This window comes from Adiantum capillus-veneris, chromosome 30 (assembly GCF_014529385.1).
Source record: "Adiantum capillus-veneris isolate H3 chromosome 30, ASM1452938v2, whole genome shotgun sequence".
Classification (NCBI taxonomy): Eukaryota; Viridiplantae; Streptophyta; class Polypodiopsida; order Polypodiales; family Pteridaceae; genus Adiantum; species Adiantum capillus-veneris.
In genome coordinates this window covers 56,041,561-56,066,309 of record NC_140960.1, presented here as the reverse complement: position 1 = coordinate 56,066,309, position 24,749 = coordinate 56,041,561, and the positions used below count along the sequence as shown (strand labels likewise).

The window sequence follows — 24,749 nt, the reverse complement described above, 5'->3', positions numbered from 1 at the left end:
ATGCAAGGCGTTGCTTCTCCCCCACAATCCGCACACAGCGACGTCTCCGCTATGTAGCAAAAAGAAGGTAGGCACAATTGTTTGTGTGCAACGCGTGAAGGAAGACAACGAGAGTCGGCTGCAACTGCCCCATCTACGCCCTCGGTTAGGTGCCTCGGTACCCACGAGGTCTGAGCACCATTGTTATAAATGTGAGAAGACACTTTGTTTGGCTTGGGAATGCAAAGCCAAAGGCAAAATCAAGAACTCACAAAAAGACAAAGACAAAGGCAAGGTGGACAGAGAAAACGGTGATAAAGACTTGAGAGAGGAGATTGACATGGCACATGTGGTGGTCACGACCATAGTGGCAACGATGCCAAATTCTTAGTCATGAGGTCATTGCCACCACTAGCTTCAGCTAGGGAGAGGCTTGTGAGTGGCAGAGAGGGACAAACAAAGCTCGCTATAAATAATTTTTACCCTTTTCTTAGAGTGAAAGTTATCAGTGTTTGAACTTGTGCATCGGAGTTCAAGGCACATGCATCTAGCAGAAAACCGATCACACCTATCCAAATGTAAGGTCATGGGTCCTATGGGCAAGCCCACTGGCACGGGCGGACAATGTGTACCCTAGGCGGAGGCTATAAGATAGCACGGTTTGGTGGAGACTAGCACAAGGATTACCACCGCCCTTTCACTGCTGGTATCCCAGCTATTTTTTAGAAGGGGAAAAGTGGGTTGCATGTGCATGTGAGGCGCTGCTTCTCTCCCACTATCCGCAGACAGTGACGTCTCCGCTGTGCAGTAAAAAGAAGGTAGGCACAATTTTCAGTGCGCAACCCGCTAAGGTTGACAGTGACATCTAGCCACAACCGCCCGACATGTGCCCTCGCTTTGCTACCTCGGTCCCCACAAGGTCCGAGCACCATTCTTATAAATGTGAGAAGACGCTTTGTTTGGCTTGGGAATGCAAAGCCAAAGGCAAAATCAAGAACTCACAAAAAGACAAAGGGAAAGGCAAGGTGGACAGAGATAACGGTGATAAAGACTTGACAGAGGAGATTGACATGGCACACGTGGTGGTGGCGATCGTAGTGGCAACGATGCCGACTTCTTAGTCATGAGGTCGTTGCCACCACTAGTTGCAGCTAGGGAGAGGCTTGCGAGTGGCAGAGAGGGGCAAACAAAGCTCCCTATAAATAATTTTGACCCTTTAGTTGGATTTAAAGTTATCAGTCTTTGAACTTGTGAGTCGGATTTCAAGGCACATGCATCTAGCAGAAAACCAATCACATGTATCTAAATGTAAAGACATGGGTCCTACGGGCAAGGTCACTGGCACGGCCAAACAGTGCGTACACTAGGGGAAGGCTATAAGATAGCACCGTTGGGTGGAGACTGCCACACACATTACCGCCGCCCTTTCACTGCTGGTATCCGAGCTATTTTCTAAAAGGAGAAAAGCGGGTTGCATGTGCATGCAAGGTGCTACTTCTCCCCCAAGATTTGTAGACAGTGACATCTCCGTTGTGTGCAAAAAAAAGGTAGGCACAGTTTTCTATCCGCAATGCGCAAAGGCAGACAATGACAGCCGGCCGCAATCGCCCCACCTATGCCCTCGGTTAGGTGCCTCGATACCCACGAGATCCGAGCACCATTGTTATACATGTGAGAAGACGCTTTGTTTGGCTTGGGAATGCAAAGCCAAAGGCAAAATCAAGAAGTCACAAAAAGATAAAGGCAAAGGTAAGGTGGATAGAGATAACGGTGATAAAGACATGACAGAGGAGATTGCCATGGCACATGTGGTGGTGGCGACCATAGTGGTGGCAACGATGCCGAATTCTTAGTCATGAGGTCGTTGCCACCACTAGCTTCAGCTACGGAGAGGCTTGTGAGTGGCAGAGAGGGACAAACAAAGCTCACTATAGATAATTTTTACCCTTTTCTTAGTGTTAAAGCTATCAGTGTTTGAACTTGTGAGTTGGAGTTCAAGGCACATGCATCTAGCAGAAAACCGATCACACCTATCCAAATGTAAGGTCATAGGTCCTACGGGCAAGCCCGCTGGCACGGCCGGACAGTGTGTACGCTAGGGGGAGGCTATAAGATAGCACGATTTGGTGGAGACTAGCACACACATTACCACCGCCCTTTCACTGCTGGTATCTGAGCTATTTTTTAAAATGGGAAAATCAGATTGCATGTGCATGCGAGGCGCTGCTTCTCCCCCACAATTCGCAGGCAGCAACGTCTCCGATGTGCAACAAAAAGAAGGTAGGCACAGTGTTCAATGCGCAACACGCTAAGGTTGACAGCGTCATTCGGCCGCAACCACCCCACCTACGTCTTCGGTTAGCTGCCTCGGTACCCACGAGGTCCGAGCACCATTCTTATAAATGTGAGAAGACGCTTTGTTTGGCTTGGGAATGCAAAGCCAAAGTCAAAATCAAGAACTCACAAAAAGACAAAGGCAAAGGCAAGTTGGACATAGATAACGATGATAAAGACTTGACAGAGGAGATTGACATGGCACATGTGGTGGTGGCGACCATAGTGGCAAGGATGTCGAATTCTTAGTCATGAGGTCATTCCCACCACCAACTTTAGCTAGGGAGAGGCTTGTGAGTAGCAAAGAAGGGCAAACAAAGCTCCCTATAAATAATTTTGACCCTTTTGTTGGAGTTAAAGTTATTAGTGTTTGAACTTGTGAATCGGAGTTCAAGGCACATGCATCTAGCAGAAAACCAATCACATGTATCTGAATATAAGGACATGGGTCCTATGGGCAAGGCCATCAGCACGGTCGGACGGTGTGTACGCTAGGGTGAGGCTAAAGATAGCATGGTTGGGTGGAGACTAGCACACGCATTACCACCGCCCTTTCACTGGTATCTGAGCTATTTTTGGGAAAGGGGAAAAGCGGGTTGCATGGGCATGTAACGCGCTACTTCTCCCCCACGATCCGCAGACAACAACATCTCCGTTGTGTAGCAAAAAGAAGGCAGGCACAGTTTTCTATGCGCAACGCGTGAAGGAAGACAGCGATAGTCGGCTGCAATCGTCCAACCTACACCCTCGGTTAGTTGCCTCGGTACCCATGAGGTCCAAGCAGCATTGTTATAAATGTGAGGAGACGCTTTGTTTGGCTTGGGAATGCAAAGCCAAAGGCAAAATCAAGAACTCAGAAAAAGACAAAGGCAAAGGAAAGGTGGACAGAGATAACGATGATAAAGACTTGACAGAGGAGATTGACATGGCACATGTGGTGGCGACCATAATGTCAACGATGCCGAATTCTTAGTCATGAGATCGTTTTGCCACCACTAGCTTTAGCTAGGGAGAGGTTTGTGAGTGGCAGAGAGGGGCAAAGAAAGCTCCCTATAAATAATTTTGTTAAGTATGGAGCTTGATTTACCCTTGTAATTTTCTGTGGTAAAAGCGCACATTTGTAAGGCCCCCACTATGAGGAGAAGCCATCGTGCGTGAAGGAAAATATCTCACCGGAAACCAAAATTTTCACGAACAAGAATCAGGGGCAACTTTAAAGGCCTCGGGGGCGGAGGCCCTCGAGACTTTTTTTTTCGCCGGAATATTATGGCCGGACGGCGGTCGGAAAGTGGTCGGAAAACAACCGGTCGGTTGGCCGGTGGCCGGTAGTCAATGGCCGGTGGCCGGTAGTCAATGGCCGGTGGCCGAATTCAATAGCCAATGGCCGAATTCAAAAGCGGACTTGTCTTCTCAAGGGCGGCCACACATGGGCGGATTGGAGGGTCCGATTTGGACTTATTCGCACAAGGGCGGCTACACATGGCTGTCTCTCATAAGAGAGGGCAACCCTTTTGGCCTATAAAAGGAGGCCATTTCTACACACATTTCATAGTGTGAAGTTGATGCAACAAGGTGAGTGTGAGGTGGTGAGAGTGAAGCAAGGCGGGAGCTCCATTAAGGGTATAATCCCTTTGTAAACTACTTCTTGTTTTGAAGTACTAAAGCCATTGAGTGGCTACTTTCCCATGGACGTAGCCCACATTGGGTGAACCACGTATATCGTGTGTACTCTCTCTCTCTCTCTACTCTATAATCTCGTGTATATAAATCTGTCTCTCTCCATTAAGTAATCTACTCAATTATCTATTTAGCTACGTCTTATTTCCTAACAACTGGTATCAGAGCAAGGTTTGCTCGTAGCTAAATTATCTCAAGGAAAGGATTCCTTGAATCGAATGGGAGTTATGGTGGAGGAAGGGAAGCTCAAGATTGAGAAGTTCAACGGCAAAAACTACCAACATTTGAAGATGCAGATTGAAGACTATCTCTACCAGAAGGACCTCTATTTGCCACTAGGCGGTCTTGCGAAGAAGCCCGCAACAATGGCAGATGAAGCATGGATTGTCCTTGATCGAAAGGCACTGGGAACAATCCGGTTAAGCTTGGCGTCAACGGTGGCCTTCAATGTTTCGAAGATGAAGACCACGGAGGACTTGATGAAGTCACTTGACGACTTCTATGAGAAACCATCGGCATCCAATAAGGTATTTCTTATGAAGCGCTTGTTCAATCTAAAGATGGCAGAGAATGGTTCAGTTGCAGAACACCTAAATGACTTTAACACAAACATAAGTCAACTTCGATCAGTGAAAATCAATTTCGATGACGAAGTGCGAGCTCTCCTTATACTATCATCTCTACCGGATAGTTGGGACAGCCTTGTGATGGCTGTAAGTAATTCTATCTCTGGCACAAATACTCTTAAGTTTGATGATGTTGTGGGTGTTCTCCTAAGCGAGGAAATGCAAAGGAGAAGCACAGGAGAATCATCAAGGGCTGCACTATCAGTGGAAACAAGAGGAAGGCCTAAGGAGAGGTTCAAAAACCAAAAGGGTCGTGATCGCTCAAGGCGGAGCAAGTCACGCACAAAGTCAGTTCTTGAATGTTGGAACTGCAGCAAGAAGGGCCACGTCAAGAAGGATTGCTGGTCCAAGAAGAAGAAGGAGACAGAGTCTCAAGACAACAAGCCAACATCGGAGGCCAATGTGGTAGGTAAAGTAGAGCAAGATGCTCTAATTCTCTCATTAGACAATGTGTCTAATTCCTGGATAGTAGATTCCGGGGCTTCATTCCATGCGACACCACACAAGCAACATTTCCAAGACTACACCAAAGGTAATTTTGGGTATGTATACTTGGGAGATGATGAAGCTTGTGAGATTGTCGGCAAAGGTACAGTTTCTGTCAAAACTGCTAACAGAAATGAATGGAAGCTTAAAGATGTTAGGCATGTTCCTTCTCTTCGCAAAAATTTGATCTCTACAGGACAATTGGACGATGAAGGTCACAACATTGCATTCGGAAACAAACGGTGGAAGATCTCAAAGGGATCTTTGGTGGTTGCCAAGGGTGAAAAAGTCGGTACACTTTACTTGTGTACTGTTAGCACGCAACCTTCAGCTTGTGCAGCAACTACAGAAGTTGACAGTGCGGTGTGGCACTACCGACTTGGGCATATGAGTGCCAAAGGAATGCAAATCCTTCAAACAAAGAAGCTTCTACCAGGTTTGAAAGAAGTGGACTTAGAGTTCTGTGAAGATTGTGTTTATGGTAAACAAAAGAGGGTAAATTTTCAAAAATCAAGAAATGAAAGAAAAAATAAAAAACTTGAGTTGGTTCATTCTGATGTTTGGGGTCCTGCAAGTACACCATCACTTGGTGGCTCATTGTACTATGTAACATTCATAGACGATGCGACTAGAAAAACATGGGTTCATGTCATGAAGAATAAATCCGATGTATTTTCCATATTTCAAAGGTGGAAAGCCTTTGTGGAGAATGAAACAGGTACCAAGGTTAAATGCCTCAGATCCGACAATGGAAGCGAATATTGCAGCCAAGCTTTTGAAAGCTTTTGTGCTAGCGATGGAATTCGGAGGCAAAGGACAACCCCAAGGACACCTCAACAAAATGGGATTTCAGAAAGGATGAACAGGACAATCATGGAACGAGCACAAAGCATGCGGCTACATGCAGGCCTACCGCTTGAGCTTTGGGTGGAAGCTGTAAGTACGTCTGTGTACTTAATCAATCGGTCACCCTCAACGGCATTGGATGGGGGAGTTCCAGAAGAGGCATGGATAGGTAAACCGGTGAATTATGCATTTCTCAAAGTGTTTGGGTGTGAGGCTTTCATGCACATAGATAGAAGCCTAAGATCAAAGTTAGATGCAAAGTCCAAAAAGTGTTTCTTCATTGGCTATGGAGAAGGAGACTTTGGGTATCGCCTATGGAATCCTGAAGATGGTAAAATCTTAAGGAGTAGGGATGTAATTTTTAACGAACATAATATGTACAAAGATTACTTGGAAAGAAAACAAACAAAAGAAACAGGTGATGAGTACATGGAGCTTGAGGACGCTGAAGACTCAAGGACTGCAAACGGTGACAATGTGCAACAACGTCAACCAAATGAGGAGCCTCAACCTATTCCCCGAAGATCTACAAGAGCAAGTAGACCTCCAGAAAGGTTTGTTCCTTCCTTCAACCATCTCTTGATCTCAGATTCTGGAGAGCCGGAATCATATGAAGAAGCTATGCAACATGAATCCAAAGAAGAATGGACGAAGAGCATGCAAGTGGAGATGGACTCACTACATCGCAACCAAACATGGGAGTTGGTTGAGTTGCCTAAAGGTAAGCGGGCACTTCAAAACAAATGGGTGTACAAGCTAAAGGAAGAAGAAGGTGGGAAGAAAAGGTACAAGTCTAGGCTTGTGATAAAAGGTTTTTCTCAAAAGAAAGGTATTGACTTCAATGACATATTTTCTCCTGTTGTAAAAATGAACTCAATTAGGCTTGTCTTAAGCCTTGTGGCTGCTCATGATCTAAATCTCGAGCAAATGGATGTAAATACGGCATTGCCTCACGGTGACTTAGAGGAGGAAATCTACATGCTTCAACCAAAGGGGTATGAAGTAAAAGGTAAGGAGAAAATGGTTTGCAGATTAAAGAAGAGCTTGTATGGTTTAAAGCAAGCATCAAGACAATGGTACTTGAAGTTTGATCGATGGATGTTGGATCATGGATTCACAAGATGCAACTCGGATCACTGCGTCTACACGGAGAATTTGGGAGATGGGAAATTCATCATCCTAATGTTGTATGTTGATGACATGTTGATTGCAAGTGCTAACATGCAGGACATCAAAGACCTAAAAGAGGAGCTGTCCAAATCTTTTTCAATGAAAGATTTAGGTGCTGCAAAGAGGATACTTGGTATGAAAATATCAAGGGACAGGACGAAGAAGACAATAAAGCTATCTCAAGAAGATTACATCAAGAAGGTACTAGAAAAGTTTGCAATGCAAAATGCAAAACCAGTTTCTACACCTTTGGCTGGTCATTTTAAACTAACGAAGGATATGTGTCCAAAGACACAAGAGGAGATAGCCTATATGTCTAAAGTTCCATATGCTGCAGCGGTAGGTTCTCTAATGTATGCTATGGTCTGGACAAGGCCAGACATTACACATGCAGTGGGAGTTGTGAGTAGGTTCATGGACAACCCAGGTAAAGAGCATTGGCAAGCTGTGAAGTGGATACTTAGGTATCTAAAAGGGACAACAACAAATGCTTTGTATTTTGGAGGAACTGATATTTTTTTAGAAGGGTATGCTGATGCAGATATGGCAGGTGACAAAGATACTCGAAGGAGCACTACTGGCTATGTGTTCACGGTTGGAGGCACAGCAGTAAGCTGGGCTTCAAAGCTGCAGAAAGTGGTTTCACTTTCTACCACGAAAGCAGAGTATGTAGCAATGACAGAGGCAAGCAAAGAAATTCTGTGGCTTCATAGATTCTTAGAAGAGCTTGGATTCAAACAAGACAATTGTGTCTTGTACAGTGATAGCCAAAGCGCTATCCATCTTGCGAAGAACTCAGCCTTTCATTCAAGGACAAAGCACATTGAGGTGAGATATCACTTCATACGCACTCTTTTGGAAGAGGGACAACTAAAGCTAGGAAAGGTGCATACAAGTGAAAATCCTGTAGACATGTTTACAAAGGTGGTCAACAAGGAGAAGTTGAGCTTTTGCTCATCTTTAATCGGCATTCAAGGATAAGAAGCCAGAATGAAAAGCAGTCACAGGTTTGGTTTGGAGATCAGTCTCCAAGTGGGAGATTGTTAAGTATGGAGCCTGATTTACCCTTGTAATTTTCTGTGGTAAAAGCGCACATTTGTAAGGCCCCCATTATGAGGAGAAGCCATCGTGCGTGAAGGAAAATCACTCACCGGAAACCAAAATTTTCACGGACAAGAATCAGGGGCAACTTTAAAGGCCTCGGGGGTGGAGGCCCTCGAGACTTTTTTTTTCCGCTGGAATATTATGGCCGGACGGCGGCCGGAAAGTGGTCGGAAAACAACCGGTCGGTTGGCCGGTGGCCGGTAGTCAATGGCCGGTGGCCGGTGGTCGGAAGTCAATGGCCGGTGGCCGAATTCAATAGCCAGTGGCCGAATTCAAAAGCGGACTTGTCTTCTCAAGGGCGGCCACACATGGGCGGATTGGAGGGTCCGATTTGGACTTATTCGCATAAGGGCGGCTACACATGGCTTTCTCTCAGAAGAGAAGGCAGCCCTTTTGGCCTATAAAAGGAGGCCATTTCTACACACATTTCATAGTGTGAAGTTGATGCAACAAGGTGAGTGTGAGGTGGTGAGAGTGAAGCAAGGCGGGAGCTCCATTAAGGGTATAATCCCTTTGTAAACTACTTCTTGTTTTTAAGTACTAAATCCATTGAGTGGCTACTTTTCCGTGGACGTAGCCCACATTGGGTGAACCACGTATATCGTGTGTACTCTCTCTCTCTCTCTCTCTCTCTCTCTCTCTACTCTATAATCTCGTGTATATAAATCTGTCTCTCTCCATTAAGTAATCTACTCAATTATCTATTTAGCTACGTCTTATTTCCTAACAAATTTTGACCCTTTTGTTGGAGTTAAAGTTATCAGTATTTGCACGTGCATCTAGCAAAAAACCAATTACATGTATCTAAATGTAAGGACATGGGTCCTATGGGCAAGGTCACAGGCACGGTCAAACAGTGTGTACGCTAGGAGGAGGCTATAAGATAGCATGGTTGGGTGGAAACTAGCACACACATTACCACCGCCCTTTCACTGCTAGTATCTAAGATTTTTTTAAAAGGGAAAAAGCGGGTTGCATGTGCATGCGACTCGTTGCTTCTCCCCCACGATCCGCAGACAACGAAGTTTTAGCTGTGCAAGAAAAAGAAGGTAGGCATAGTTTTCTGTGCGTAACATGCAAAGGTAGACATCGACAGCTAGCCCCACCTACGACTGACCAAGGCGGACGACCAAGGCAAACTCGACCGGCATCAAGGCTTCAAAGGCTCATTGACGCTGTTGGTTGGGTACGTAAGGAGGCCCTCTTAACCCTTGCATGAAAGAGGGTTGAACCCACCCCATGGGGGTAAGAGGCCAACACTCTGCCATCAAGCTATTGAGCCTTGTTGTGTATTACAAGGAAAGATAGCATATTTGTGTTTACAAGAAAGTTAGAAGGAAAGGGAAAGCTTCAAACTTCAAGGAAGTAGTTTCAACCTTCCTTTTCACTATTTAGAGGAAGGCAAGTTTTCCTCGAAAATTTCTTTTTCTTCAAGGAAGGAGCCTCACACGTGAAGAAAAGCCTTCACAAAAACGACGAGTTTTTGTGAAGAATCAACGAAGGTGTTCTTACAACAAACGACACATGAAGCGCTACAATTTTTGCAAGGCGAGGTTCGCATGCAATGCAAATCGCTGAGTATAAAAAACACAAAAACTTCAAGCTTTACAAGATACAAGTTGACGTTTTTTTTTCTCTCTTTACATTAGTGTGTGTTTGCCATGGCCAGTGGGGATATCCCACCTACACACACTTTTGATTTTGAGCACGTAGATCAAAATCAGGGCACCATGGGTGCTGTCGACACTAATATGCATGACGATGATGATCTAGGAGATCATGGCCTTGTAGATATGGCTGCTTTCAAGACTTTGGAAAATCGCCAAAGCGTACCTGAACGCAACCTCTCTGCACTCGATGCAAATGTTGCAAACCTTACTGAGCTACTTGTGAAATTTATGAATTCATTGACGGCTCAAGGAGCCACAAGTGGTATGGTTCAAGGAAACCAAGCTCGCACAACTCAAGGAGTCCAAGAGACAAGTGCTTCAGAAGATGCAGAAGGTAGCAATGCATTGCTTAAGAATATCACCATTCGTGAGTTTCACAGGGAAGAGCACGATCACAACAAGGATGCGATCAATACGTTTTTACACAAATGGAGTGATATTCATAGGTTGAGACACACCCCGGATATAAAGACGGCTGTGGAAACAAGTCTATCTCTTAAAGACAAGGCCTATAAGTGGTGGGAATGACATTTCCAATAAATGCTCGTCCTCCGTCTTGGGCTGCGTTTCAAGCTTATTTCTCCAAAGAGTTTCTGGACTCCAATGAAGAAGATAAGAATTGGTTAGCATGGGATGCATGCCGCATGTCTGGTCTCTCTCTCACATAGTACCTTTCAAAGTATAGGGAAATCATATTAAGACTAGAAGGTCTAGATGAATTCCAAAAGGTATGGGGTTTTAATAGGAATCTTGACAAAGACTATCGTCTTCATGTCAAGGCCCAACATCCAAAAACTTTGGAAGAAGCCATCAGTCATGCCCAAGGATATGATGATGGCCAAGAGAGGAAGGGAAATGTTTCCTACTCTAAGAATAATTTTGCTAAGAGCAATGTGGCTAAGAGCCAATGGCGAAGTAGATCCCCCATATGTTCCAAGAGGAATAAGAGACAATCTACCTCTCCATGCCCACAAGAGGCTAAGAAGCCTAAGCAATCACGAGATACTCCATGTGGGTCTCTCAGCACTGCTGATTTCAAGCGTGCAAAGAAACACAATTTCTGTTTCAGATGTCTTTTGGACCAACATAACAAGAAGGATTGTCCTCTTTTGCAAGGCAAAAAAAAGGCCATGCACACGGTGCAACGCCTCACATTAGATTCATCTCCTAAATATTGTGATGTAGAGGTTCTTCATATGGAAGAAAAGCACAAGTGTTGTGTGCCTGCTTCAATGTGGCAGCCCACCTTTGGTCCCCATGGTTTGATTCGCATGCATGGCACTATTAACGGACAACGTGTTCGTATTTTAGTGGATGTTGGTGCAACTCATAACTTCCTGAACTATAAGCTAGTCAAGAAATTGAACCTTACACAGACTCCCTACTCCCACAAGTATGAGGTAGAGCAGATGTTTGGGAATGATAAAGAAGTATGGGACATGGTAGTTCAAGGGGTTGAGCTTATTATTCAAGATCATACGATGACCCTTGACTTTCAAGTTATGAACATGGACCGTGCTGATGTAGTTTTAGGACGAGAGTGGCTGCATGGTTTAGGGAACACATTGCACACTAGTTATGAACACAACTCCTTTTCCTTTATGGCCAATGGTAAACATGTGCTTTTGCTTGGTGAAAAAAATATACCATCTGCACCTCTTATATGTACAACTGAGCTTTCTATTTTACAGAAAGCAGATTTGATAGATGAAGTCTTTTTGTGTTACTGCTTGTCTCCAAGTCTTGTGAATTCTCAAGAGCAAAGTGCTGTGAATTCTAGTAATGGTATGCAAAGTGCAATGAATTCTAATGATAAGCAAAGTGTTAACAAATCTAATGAGCAAAGTGCTCTCAATTTTAATTCTATTGAGCAACGTCCAACTGTTGTAAAACAAATATAACAGGAATTACAAGATTCTCCATTCCAGCATAACTCTAGTTTACTTTCTCCTTTTGCACGGCAAAAGCTGACTCACTTACTCACGGAGTATAGTGATGTATTCTCGAGTGATTTACCGCTGGGTTTATCCTTACACGTGATGTGCAACATGCCATAGATGTCCTGCTAGGCATTAAACCGATGAGTAAACCACCTTATCGTATGAGTGCTAAAGAAGACAAGGAGGTTGAGACTGAGTTGGTTGACTACCTCACCCGTTGTTTCATTAGACCTAGCACTTTGCCTTGAGCATCACCGATTCTATTGGTAAAAAATCAAGATGGTACTATGCGCATGTGTGTAGATTATCGCGGATTAAATGCTATAACCATCATAACAAGTATCCTCTGCCTCGAGTGGATGAGTTGTTTGATCAACTACATGGGGCAAGATACTATACAAAGATAGATCTTGGTTCATATTACCACCAGGTGTGTATCCTTTTGCAAGATATCTCCAAAACTACCTCTAGAATACGGTTTGGGTATTTTGAATTTTTGATTATGCCTTTTGGTTTAACCAATGCTCCAGCTACAGTTATGACACTCATGGATAGTGTCTTACGTCCCTACCTTGGAAAATTTGTTGTGGTTTTCCTTGATGACATTTTCATTTACAGTAAGACTGAAGATGAACACATAGAACACTTACAATTAGTGTTTGAACAGCTACAAGCTCACACTTTGTATGCTAAGCAAAGCAACTGTGATTTCTTTAAAATAGAGATACATTACCTGGGTCATGTGATCTCTTATTCTGGCATCAAGATGGACACTGACAAGGTTGTTGCCATTCTTCGATGGCCACATCCAAACACAGTCGAGGAGCTTCAAATATTCTTAGGTCTGGCTGAATTTTATCGACAGTATATCCGTGATTATGCCAAAATCGATCTTCCTATGACCGATCAACTTAAAGCACAAGGTAAGACCTTTAAGAAGCCCAAAAACGCAGTTTTGAACAGCTCAAGGTAGCTATAGCCACTACTCCCATCCTATCAATCGTTGACCCACTTAAGCCGTTTGTGGTAGAGACTGATGCTAGTGATAAAGCAATTGGTGTGGAACTTCTCCAGGAAGGAAGACCTATAGCCTTTGAAATTTAAAAGCTATAGAGCTCAACATGATTATTATGTCTATAAGAGAGAGCTCTAAGCCATGATTCACGCTTTACGAAAGTGGCGACACTATTTATATGGTGCCGAGTTTGAAGTAGTTTTTGACCATGAGAGTATGAAATGGTTTACTACTCAAACGGACTTGAAGGGCCATAAAGCTAGATGGGCAGAAATCCTTCAAGATTGCAATTGTAAGCTACGATATCGCAAGGGGTGATATAATGTAGTAGCGGATGCACTAAGTAGGATGCCTCGGATTAATTCACTTGCTTTCACGAAAATAAAGAGTGGATTTTTGGAGTCATTACGTGGCAAGTGTGCACAAGATCAATCATATTCTAAAGTGTGGAGTGCAATTTTAAAAGGGATCCCTCACACTTACATATCTCTGTACAGCCAGATCAACATGTCTCTGCACGCGTAGATAAAAACTCCAACACACAGAGCTCCACCCCTATTCAGGAAGTGCTTAAGCCATGGAATAATTTTTCCATTGATGATAGCCACTTACTCCAGACCGGTAGAGTATGTGTGCCAAAGGACTCAGATACTACGCGACAAATCTTATTTGAGTGTCACGATAGTCCAAGTACTGGTCATCCAGGTATTCGTAAAACATATGCCTTAGTTCGACGGTAATATTATTGGCCCAGGCTTACATCATGATGTTCAAGAGTACGTACTAAACTGCCAACAGTGCCAAGTAAATAAGGCAGAGTGCCTCAAGGTAGGTGGTCTTTTACATCCTTTAGAGATTCCACAAGGTAAGTGGGAGAGTATCTCTATGGATTTTGTTGTAGGACTACCTACTACCAATCGTAGCCATGATGCCATATGGGTAATTGTAGACCGTCTCACAAAGATGGGTCGATTCATTCCCACTAAGACTACGGTTAAGACACCAAAATTAGCATGGCTATTTGTAGAGCATATATATAGACTCTATGGTCTTCCAGCTAGTATCATTAGTGATAGAGATCGAAAGTTTGATAATCACTTCTGGAGAGCTGTGTTTCAAAAGTTGGAAACTAAACTTAATCTAAGTACGGCTGATCATCCAGAAATAGATGGTCAAACCAAAAGAGTTAATCAAGTGCTAAAGGATATGCTACGAGCGTACGTTAGCAAGAAGCAAACCAATTGGGAAGACTACTTACCTATATTGGAATTTGCTTATAATAGTTCAAAGCATGTGACTACAGAGTTTAGTCCATTTATGCTTTTATATGGATTTCAACGTAGATCACCCGTTACGGTGGGGTTGGCTAAGGAGAAGATACAACAAGCGAAGGATTTTCTCCAAGGCCATTTTGACATCTTTGAGTTGATAGACAGAATGTTAAGCAGGCTCAAGATCGATATAAGAAGTACGCAGTTGAGCATCGTCGTCTTGCTACTTTCGAAGAAAGGGACAAGGTTTTCCTCAAGGTTTCGGAGCATTCAAAAAGTCTGAAGACGGGAAAAGTGCTAAACTTTCACCACGCTATTCTGGACCGTTTATCGTTCTCAAACGTATAGGTCAAGTGGCCTATAAGTTAGCTCTTTGAGAGCACTCATGAGTTCATCCTGTTTTTCATGTTAGCCATTTACGAAAATAGCTAGGACAGAATGATAATGTCATTGACACAGGTGTGTTAGTTGACCTTATCAAACCGCCAAGCATCCCTCATGAGTCGGAAAAGATTTTGGATTCTCATGAGCTTCACACCAGACATCATGGCAGATGACAGGTGTTGGTTAATGGCTAGATAGACCTGAAGAAGGTTCTACATGGGAGAATGTCTCTGTACTTAAGAAACGTTTTCCTATGTTCGTTTTTGAGGACGAAAACGATTCTCCAAGGGGGGAGGGAGTAATGTAAGGACACGGGTCCTACGGGCAAGGCCACCGGCACGGCCGGATAGTGTGTACGCTAGGGGGAGGCTATAAGATAGCACGATTGGGTGGAGACTAGCACACGCATTACCACCGCCCTTTCACTAAAACACTATGGATGAGTGCACCAATCCAGTGTTGTTGGTCAGGCTATGGAGAGGACGTGTTTCAAAGTTCATTGTCTCAGAATGTTTGGATGTTATGTGTTCATAGTTCACAAATGGGCATTCTTGGATGTAGTGTGGTCTACAGTTCATTTTTCTACAAAGCATCCAATGCTCAAGACGGCATTCTTCTAAGATAAAAAAGTTGGAGGTAGCGAATGCAAGGTGTATCTAGCATGACCAATGTTGCTAGGGTGTCCATGGTGGCTTCTTCTTTGACTTGGTCTTACCTTTTATGTCCACTATGAGCTGTAGAGAGGGTGTTAAAGTTAGTAGCATCTCAAGTGAATAGCCCAATGTAATCCCAATATTTATTTTGGTTTTAGGTATTTATTTTACTTATTTGTCAAACTCTTGGAAGGGCAATGTATTGAGGTGGGTACATAAAAAACCCAGTGCCCACATTGTATAATCAGTGATTTATTGCCAATGTTGGTTGGTTCAGAACTCTCTCTCTCTCTCTTTGACACATTGGTGACACCGGTGCTTCTTTATGGAGTGGAGGTGTGGGGTGGAAGCATCGGGAAGTCTACTTGGAAAGAGTTTGAGAATGTCCAAAAGCGTTTTCTCACCAACTTTCTCCAAGTCAAGACACAAACACCCTACATGCTCTTACTTCTTGAGTCCGGATCGCTTCCCATTGAGGTCTTGGGCATGGAAAGGGTTGTGGAGTACATGCGTAAGACACAACGTAGCCCTTTGCATCGACTTCCTAGAATCGCATATGAAGCAAGTCAAAAGGTTCAAAAGACATGCAAGAGCAAAATACTAAGTTCGGGGTGGATGCTTGATATCAAGAAATGGTTTGGAAGATGGGATGCATGTCACTTGGTCAAGGATGCGTCGATCGACTCCCAAGTTAATGAGGCCTTCTTACAACGCCAATGTATCATGGCTTGGGAGAAATCTGGAGGTTCTCGCTTCAGCCATTACACCACACACGTTGCCCCAAACTACAAATCTCTCTTCTTCTCGGAACGAGGTAACCGAACCCATTCCTACATCCTTGAGCCCATCCCGTTGAGTGCGATCCGCACCATTGCCTCCATTCGTCTTAGCTCCCATTCTCTACGCTGCGAGACAGGACGTTGGGGCACTGGCGAGGAGTGTCATCGACTTTGCACCTTATGCCCTCGTCAAGTGCGAGAGAGTGAGTACCACACACTACTTGAGTGCTCAGCTTTTGACCACATTAGGTCCTCTTTTCCCCATATATTCAGCCATGAGCTCTCCCTACATACCTTCCTCTCCCAACCACGATGTGGACTCTCTATTGCGACGCTCATTTCAGCCATTTTTGAGCATCGAGAGTCACTTATGAACTCCACTCACACCACGTGACATGTTCATTTGGTCCCATAGGTCATATTTGACCTCCCAGGACGATAATAGAACTATCTATCTCTCTCTCTCTCTCTCTCTCTCTCTCTCTCTCTCTCGTGCATTCTCTCCTTGGTTTGGATGCTTCTTATCATTGACTTTGACATCATGTTACACTCATGATAGATTTTCTTCTAAGTTATCAAAGTGCTCAAATTTGCAAGTAAAACCTTGAGATCTGTGTAAATTGAGGGACAAAGAGTGCAAGTATACTCATCTCACTATTACCAACTGATGACATTTGACCTCGAAGTGTAGATTTTATTAGGCACCAACTAAGTTGCACACGCTTCTAGTCGTCTATGTTTGGGCACTTAGCATGCCTCCTATGCATCCTTTCATTCTTTTGAGTAGGAGGGACCTGTTTCATTTTATGAAACACATAGTTCTACAAATTGAATATGATGCTACTCTGAAGAATGGTACTCGTTATTTTCCTTTTGTAAAAAACGCCATTGGTACTAAAAGGGATTGCAAGCTAAAAGATAATCCAAATGATAGAATAGATTACTATCAATTTAGTAGACTTGTGCTAAAAGATTACGCTTAGAAGATAGGCAATACTATGATGAGACTTTTTCTCTCACTTGTCATATGACTAATGTATGTGTAGCATTTGTAGTGTACGAGTAGCATTTGTACATTGGTAACACATAATAGTTAAAATGTATATTAGTGGGACAAGAAGACTACGGTTTTAAATGATGAGAAGTTGTATGTTACACAGCTTCTTGTTTTGTTTAAAAAGGGAAGATACATGTTTATTTGATTGCACATGGATTTTACAATAGTTTGACTGAGAAAACTTTGTATGTCAAGCGTGAGGATGATATACTCTAATAATTTTCTTTATTGTAATGACATGGGCTCTCTCACATGCTAGTTTCCACACAACCACCTCTATATACCTCCATATAGATCCCCTTATTTATGCATGAATGGCATGTGGCCTTGCCTACAAGACCCTTGTCCTAACACTACTCTCCCCTTGGAAAGAAATCATTTCTTAATCTTACTAATGTTCTCCCAAGTGGAAAGTTTCTCGAGTCCGTCGTTCCACTTGGAAAAACATTCGTAAATATCATAAAAGCATCACCTCCACAAATAGCCATGCTCATTTGAGGAGATGGCACTTGTATAGTAAATCAAAACTTTCATAGCATAAACACTTCATAAGTTGAATGTCTTGATGCACCTGTTAGAAAGAATCATAGGTAAAGATTGCCAAAATGTATGTGCATTGGACATAATGTCATCCCTAAGTTCTACCATACAACCAATCATAAGGTTGTCATGATTTCTTACTTGCGACTTTTGCAAGCATAGCCACCATCATCATATTAACTAGACAACTTTGGCCGCATAATCATCTAAAAAGAGAGTGCCATAATGATCCTCATAGAACAAGAGTGATCGACACCATAAGACCCATCATGACACATATGAAAATATTGCATCAGTGTCATAGTCTGTGATGAGGACTCATTCTCTCCATCCGTGGAATATGTCTCATATAGCCACTTTGCTTTACATATAACCTACTCATTCTTAACACTTTTCTCATAAGTATGTTTGCATCGATAATGGGCGAAAGGTTTGAAACCTACATATGTTGATTTCCAACCACATAAAGCTCTACATTTGATTTTAACAACCGCCCTTAATAAAAGAGGCAACAATGTATTATACATATCTTGTAAGAAGATTTCTATCTCTTTGGTACATGAAAACATTGGTTGCACAAAATCCACCACAAAAATTGTAATTTGACTAATCAAGATATACTTGGATTGCTGATGATACAACATGTAGCCCTTACTCTTTGTACTATAGCCCAAGATATACATTCCTACGTTTGTTTGTTTGTTTTTTTTTTTGGGTACTAAGCATAGACTAAAAAGCCAAAGACATACAAATGTTTTGCCATACTAGATTCATAAGGAGTGAAAAACTATAAAGCTTCAATGGGACACCTAGTCAATACATACAAAACACACATGATAGCCTCTGGCCAAAATGCATGTGGCAAAGCTGGCATTTGATCATATGTCATGCCATCTCCATAATTAACATGTTTCTCCTCTCAAGAAATTTTATTTTGATGAGGGTATACAACACTATAGGTTGGTGTCTTAACCCACCACTAGCCAAAAATGCATTAAATTTCTTAGACATACCCCCCCCCCCCCCCCCCCCAAAAAAAAAAAAAAGAGAATGGAGGGTGTCCACACACATCCGAATACATTTTTAGTGATAGAATAGAACTGTTTGAAATACTTTAACACTTTGGGCTTCGCCTTAAGTGGATATCCCCTGTGTACCTTGTGTAATCATTAATGACAATCAAGAAGTACAAATGGTGCCAAAAGAAAAAGTGTCCGTAAAAACATCATCATATCATAGGCAAGTTGTACATAGCATTTAATTTAATAGGACACCTTAGAGAAGAAGGCATTGCCTAGATTGTTGCTTTTCCATTTTTCACAATAAGCCAGAACCCAATTACATAGCCACATGGCTCATGTTGCCAAATCTCTTCATAGTTTCAAGCACCAAAACTAACTTTTACTCATATGTTTTGTATTGCAACAAAATTCTACTAAGGGCTCATAAAATTCAAGTCATTTTTTATATGCTTATTTGTTGATGAAGAACAATTCCATACAATAGGGTCATGTTTGAAGTAGTGTTCTCTCGTGAGGAATCATAGTTCTATAGTTTCGGGTTATCCTTGACAATGACTTCACAAGAAGGGTAGAGTAATTAACTTGTAGACATGCATACAATTTCATGTTTACTGAGATTTCTTCAAGCTAGATGTTTGTCTTCTAAAAAATTTCTTTTAAGATCTAATTGATACTACATTAAGACCCTTGTTATAAGAGATCTAAATGTGTCCCTCTATCCATCCAAATCATGGTACATATGTTTACCATAACCTTTACAGAGTACAACTTTGTTATGCCTTATTGAGGATGATCCCTTTCTCTTGAAGGGCCCCTTGGTGCTAAAAAGAAAACCTAGGTTTAGTGTAATCCCACCTACAAATTTTGAAATTTACCTCTAAAATTTTAAACTTGAAGGTGAGAAAACCTACAATATTTAGAGAAATTTAGTGTAAAAACCTTCAAACTTAGTCAATTTACTCTCCTATTTCTCTCATATGTAGGTTTGCCAAGTTTTTTCAAGCACTGGTCCTTACCTTCCATATTGTATATTAACCTGCAAGGATCTTAGTATGCTTTTTTAGGTAAATCTTGTGGAGAATTACTGATTAAGGCTAGGAAAGAATGTCTACTAGAAGAGATATAAAACTAGTTGTTCACCTTTCCTTTTTTGGTTGCAATTGGGATTTTATTTTTTTGGGGAAAAGTGTCATGATTGTTCACAATTATCTTATTTGGAATCATTGGATGAGCTTTGAAGATCACACTAACATCATAGAAGCGACTTCTAGGATGTTTTCCTTGTGATGGCATGCAAACTAGTGCTATGGGAGTCCTAGTGCTCAAATAAAGATAAGTTTAATGTAATAATGTCCATGAGATTTGGCATTCACCTCTAAAGATTGAATTTGGAAGTGAGAAAACCTACAAAAAATTGTAGAAATTTAGTGTTAACCTTCAATCTAGTCAATTTACCTATAGAATTTTGCATAGGAATGTTTTTCAAGTGTTTAGAAAATTGTTCTTTATTTTAGTGGTTTATGGGATCCTAGCATTTTAATACAAGCATAAATGAGCAATGGGGATAGAATGGATATCAATCTTATTTAGTTGGCATTATTTGCTTGAATATGTTTTCCAGCATAGTTTCAAAAGCTATGTTTGTCAAATATGCTTGTGAAACTAACATTGTGAGTGTGCATGCATTACTGCACAAAGTATTTGATGAAAAAAACATTTGTGTTTTGATGATGCCATTGATCAATTTTGCTGGCACTATTGGAGGCATGTGCTAATGGAATGATTCTAGATTTGGTGGACAATTATGGTCCCCAAATCTCACCAAAAATTTTACACAATTTCTTTTTTGGAAATTCCAACTCATGCTAAAGCTTTATTTTTTCTTTTCTACATCTCCGACAGTGCCTTTGCCCTTTGGACACCTTGTTTTCTAGAGGATGAAAAATCTTCAAAGGGGGGAGTAGTCTTAGCACAAATGTTCTGTAGACAAGGTGTTTTGATCGGGCTAATATTCCCTTTTGTTTTTTAGGACAAGAACTCCTTGAAAATAGGAGAATAGTGTCAGGACAAAGATTCTGTAGGCAAGGCCCTAAATGTAAGGCTGAGTATGAAAAGGTCATAAGGTTGAGGCTTGAGGCTTGAAGGAGACTCCCATTTTGTTCTTCACAATGTGGTTACAAAAGTATGTGTACACTTCATGTGCAAAACACCCATTTGTATTGGACTTCTAGGGTTGTCTAAATAGCAATGAAATCTACTTTTGTACATTAGAGATGGTCTATTGTGTACTATACTTGCTTTTCCAAATAAGCCCTTGTATATTTTCTAAACCTCAAACACACCCAATAATATATAGAAGTGGAGGAGCCGCTTTCTATTGTGAACAAACAAGGCCAATGGTGGCAGAAGTCACTCATAGGCATTCATCATAACAACCAAAATGTGGTGTGATTGTTTCAAATAAAGGGCCTCCTTAATAAGGTTGAATGTAGCTTGAGTTTGATTTGGTTTTTGTGACACTATTGTTAATACCCAAGATATAAGGGTTGATAGATTCCAAGTAGTTTCATTTGCATGGCAAGCAAGCATGTTGATTACTTCTTTGAAGCTTCTACTTTGGATTTTCCTTTGAGTAAATAATTCTGTAGTTATTCTTTAGCTCTTTGCATCACATTGGGTTACTGACCAACCAAAATTAAGCTCTATACAACTTCATGGATGCCCATATAGATAAAGTTATTAAGCCTCAAAAAGCTTCATTGGAATTTTATGGCCATGCTAATAGAGAATTGTGTGGGATACTTTAGTTTGAGACTTTTCAGTTGTGATATTTGTGCTGGTAGGACCTAGAAGATGCAAATACTTCACCTTTGTATGCGCATAAATGGACATGTCCTCCATGGCAATGTTCTTCCCCATCCAAAGTATCTCCAACCGCAATGATTGCATCTTGTTGATGTGGTGGTGAATCTTCTCAAAACTTTAAAAAAAATTTAGTTATAAACCCATCCCTCATGATTGCCCTTTACTTGTCCTGACACGCATCAGGAAAATTTTCCAATATATACCCAGCACTCATGATTGCACTTTACTTGTCCTGACACACCAGGAAAATTTTCCAAGCTGATTCCAAAAGTACAATCGATCCCCGCAAAAACAGCTCACCAAAGCATTACCAAGAGCCTCCAGGGTAAGATGGAGGCAACAAGAGCGGGATGTATGGAAGTGGTGAAGCAAGTGAAGGAGGACACCCAAAGGAGGGACTCCGCATCGTCAATACAACTGTTGAGGAGGAGAGGATGCGACATGCACGTAGACTCAATGTGAGAGTCACGGGTACGCTCAATCCTCTCAAATATCTGCTTTTTGCATCTTCTCTACACAAACTCTATAATACATATTGCTGCATGTACAAAACCTCCCAAACATCCCCATTCTCTTACATTGCTCATGTTATTTGTTCTGGATGTGAGTGCACACCACTTTCAACATTGTTGGACTCCATCTAGCACATCATCTTGTGACTTTTAACTTGAGGAGGTTTCCTCTATAAGTGGGTCCTTTTTGGAAGCTTAATGATCTCATTGGCATCTGGCATTTTCAGGATTCAGTAGATTGCCTCTCCATGAATTCATCTCTTTACAGAACCAACTTGTCAGCATCCTATGGTCTATTTGAACCTGCAAAGATATTGCACAAGTTAATGTACATGGTGAGGTCATTCTCAGCATCCGCCTCACTCAATTGCCGAGCACAATTAAAAACCCATCTTCCAAGCTTCATATCACCCCACTTTTGACATGCACTAAGCAAAGTATGCCAAATTGTAAGATCATCATCAAGTGACCACTTCTCTGTCAATGCTGCTGCTATATATAACTGGCCTGCACGGCCGAAAAGATCGACCAAGGAAGCATAATGCTCTGCATCTGCTTTAATGCCATAAACCTCATTAATCATTTTGAAATAAATCTGGCCCTTGTCTAGAAGACCTCTGTGACTACATACATTCAAAAGAATCGCCAAAATGACTGAATTTGGCCTTATACCTTCTTGTATCATCATGTCAAATAGCTTAAAAACAGCTTCATCTTCACCAAGATAAGCATACCCTGATAAAATCACACTCCATGATACCGCATCCCGAATGGGTAGTTTATCAAACAAATAGTGAGCTTCGTCAAGCATGCCGCAGTTGGCATACATAGCTACCAATGCAACACTAGCGGTACTCCCTCTATCTGTTAATCCCTGTCTAATAATCTCAGTATGTAAGCATTGACCCATGTATGCAGCTCCTATGCCACCACTAGCTTTCAACATGCAAGTGTAAGTCACATGATCTGGTGCAAAACCGAAATGTTGCATCTCTTCAAAATGAAAGAAAACTTCCTCATCCAGCTCATATTGTGCATATCCGGTAATTAGTGCATTCCACACAACCGCACTCCAGTCTGGAAGCTCATCGAATGCTTCACGTGCTCTATCAAAAATTCCACACTTGGCATACATATCTACCAAAGCTGTGCCAACCATTATATCACTTTTCAGCAAGCCATCTGTTGCAATCTCAGCATGTATCTCTCGGCCTTTGTCTGAAGCTCCTACGCTGCCACAAGCTTTCAAGATGCATGCAAAGGTGATTGAATCTGCAGAAAAGCCACCACGCTGCATTTGTTCAAAGCAGCTTAGTGCCTCTTCACCATGTCCATGGTGAGCATAGCCTACCATAAGTGCATTCCAGGAAACAATATCTGGCCGTGGAAGCTCCTGAAAGACTTCATGTGCTCTTTTCAAGGCCCCACATTTGACATACATATCTATGAGTGCATTGGCCACTTGAGTTTGTGTTCCCAGCGTGTTGTCTTTCACAATTTGGGAATGCAAATCCTGGCCCTTCTCTAGATCTCCTATGCTGCCGCAAGCATTGAGCAAGCAGGTGAAGGTGGCTGCATCTGGAGGGCATCCCCTGAGTTGCATCTGCTCAAAACAATGCAGTGCTTGCTTCCCACGTCCATGATAATCATACCCTGCAATCAGGGCGTTCCATAAAACAGTGTCTTGGAATGGAGTCTGGTCAAAGATCTCTTGTGCTTTCTCGAGTGCGCCACATTTGGCATACATATCAACCAAAGCCGTGCCAATAACAACATCTGCTTCCAATAAATGCTCCCTCACAATCTGAGCATGTACCTCTTCACCCTTCACCACATCTCCTAAACTCCCACAAGCTTTCAGAATGCTAACCAAAGTGACTGCATTTGGTGAAAACCCTGCCAGTTGCATGCGTTCATAACACTTCAAAGCTTCCTCACCCCGTTGCTGTTTGACGTATCCTGCAATTAGCACGTTCCATGAAACTTCATTTGGAACTAAAATCTCATCAAACACTCCTTGAGCCTTTTCAAGAGCACCGCATTTGGCATACATGTTCACCAGTGCACTGGCAACCACAACATCCTTTTGCAGAAAATCATTTCTTAAAATTTGCATGTGTATTTCTTCACCCTTCTCCAATGTACCTAGGCTGGCACTTGCTTTCAAGATAGAAGAAAAAGTCATTGCGTTTGGAGAGAAGCCATCTGATTGCATCTGATCGTAAAAATTCAGTGCTTTCTTACCGTGTCCCTGTTGTGCATATCCAGTGATAAGCGCTGTCCACAATACTACATTTCGAACTTTCAGACTGTCAAATACTTCTTGGGCTTTATCAAGTGCCCCACATTTTGCATAAAGACTAACCAAAGTGCTGCCAATAAACACATTGTTTTCAAGTAAGCCTCTTGTAGCTAGATCAGAGTGTAATTTGGCAATTCTATGCAGGTCTCTCTCTTTTGCACAAGCCTTTAGCAAAGCAACAATTTTGGCAGTCTCAAACTTGCCTTCCGAAGAATCGGATTGACTGTCGAGTCTTTCGGCTGTTGTACCTTCCCTTACATTTGATCCTCTTAAAACCTGGAAGTTGTCTAATTGTACTGTTATCCCTTCCAATGGCATTGTAATTTCTTTCTACGACAACATCGAGCGAATGCATTTCTCTTTGTTTCAGCTAATTTTGGCTAGAGCAAGAAATGCAAAATCCAATCACACCAGCAAACTTGAGATCCTGGAGTCTTGGGCTGGCCTGTTATTCAACACAGCACACAAATCCTGTTGACTCAATCACACCAGCCTGGAAATCTTGAGCTGGTCTGTT

General features: G+C 42.1%; 1 protein-coding gene across 1 annotated transcript; it reads right to left on the bottom strand.

Annotated features, from left to right (window-relative positions):
* Window positions 1–22,216: 22,216 nt before the first annotated feature.
* On the bottom strand, window positions 22,217–24,550 carry LOC147417998 (pentatricopeptide repeat-containing protein At4g13650-like). The gene has a single exon (XM_086507058.1). The coding sequence runs from the start codon at window positions 24,548–24,550 to the stop codon at window positions 22,217–22,219; it is 2,334 nt and encodes a 777-aa protein (XP_086363184.1).
* Window positions 24,551–24,749: the final 199 nt, after the last annotated feature.

Bases quoted from the DNA above. Each gene is read 5' to 3' on its own strand.
- LOC147417998 (XM_086507058.1), bottom strand. From the start codon at position 24,550: ATGCCATTGGAAGGGATAACAGTACAATTAGACAACTTCCAGGTTTTA.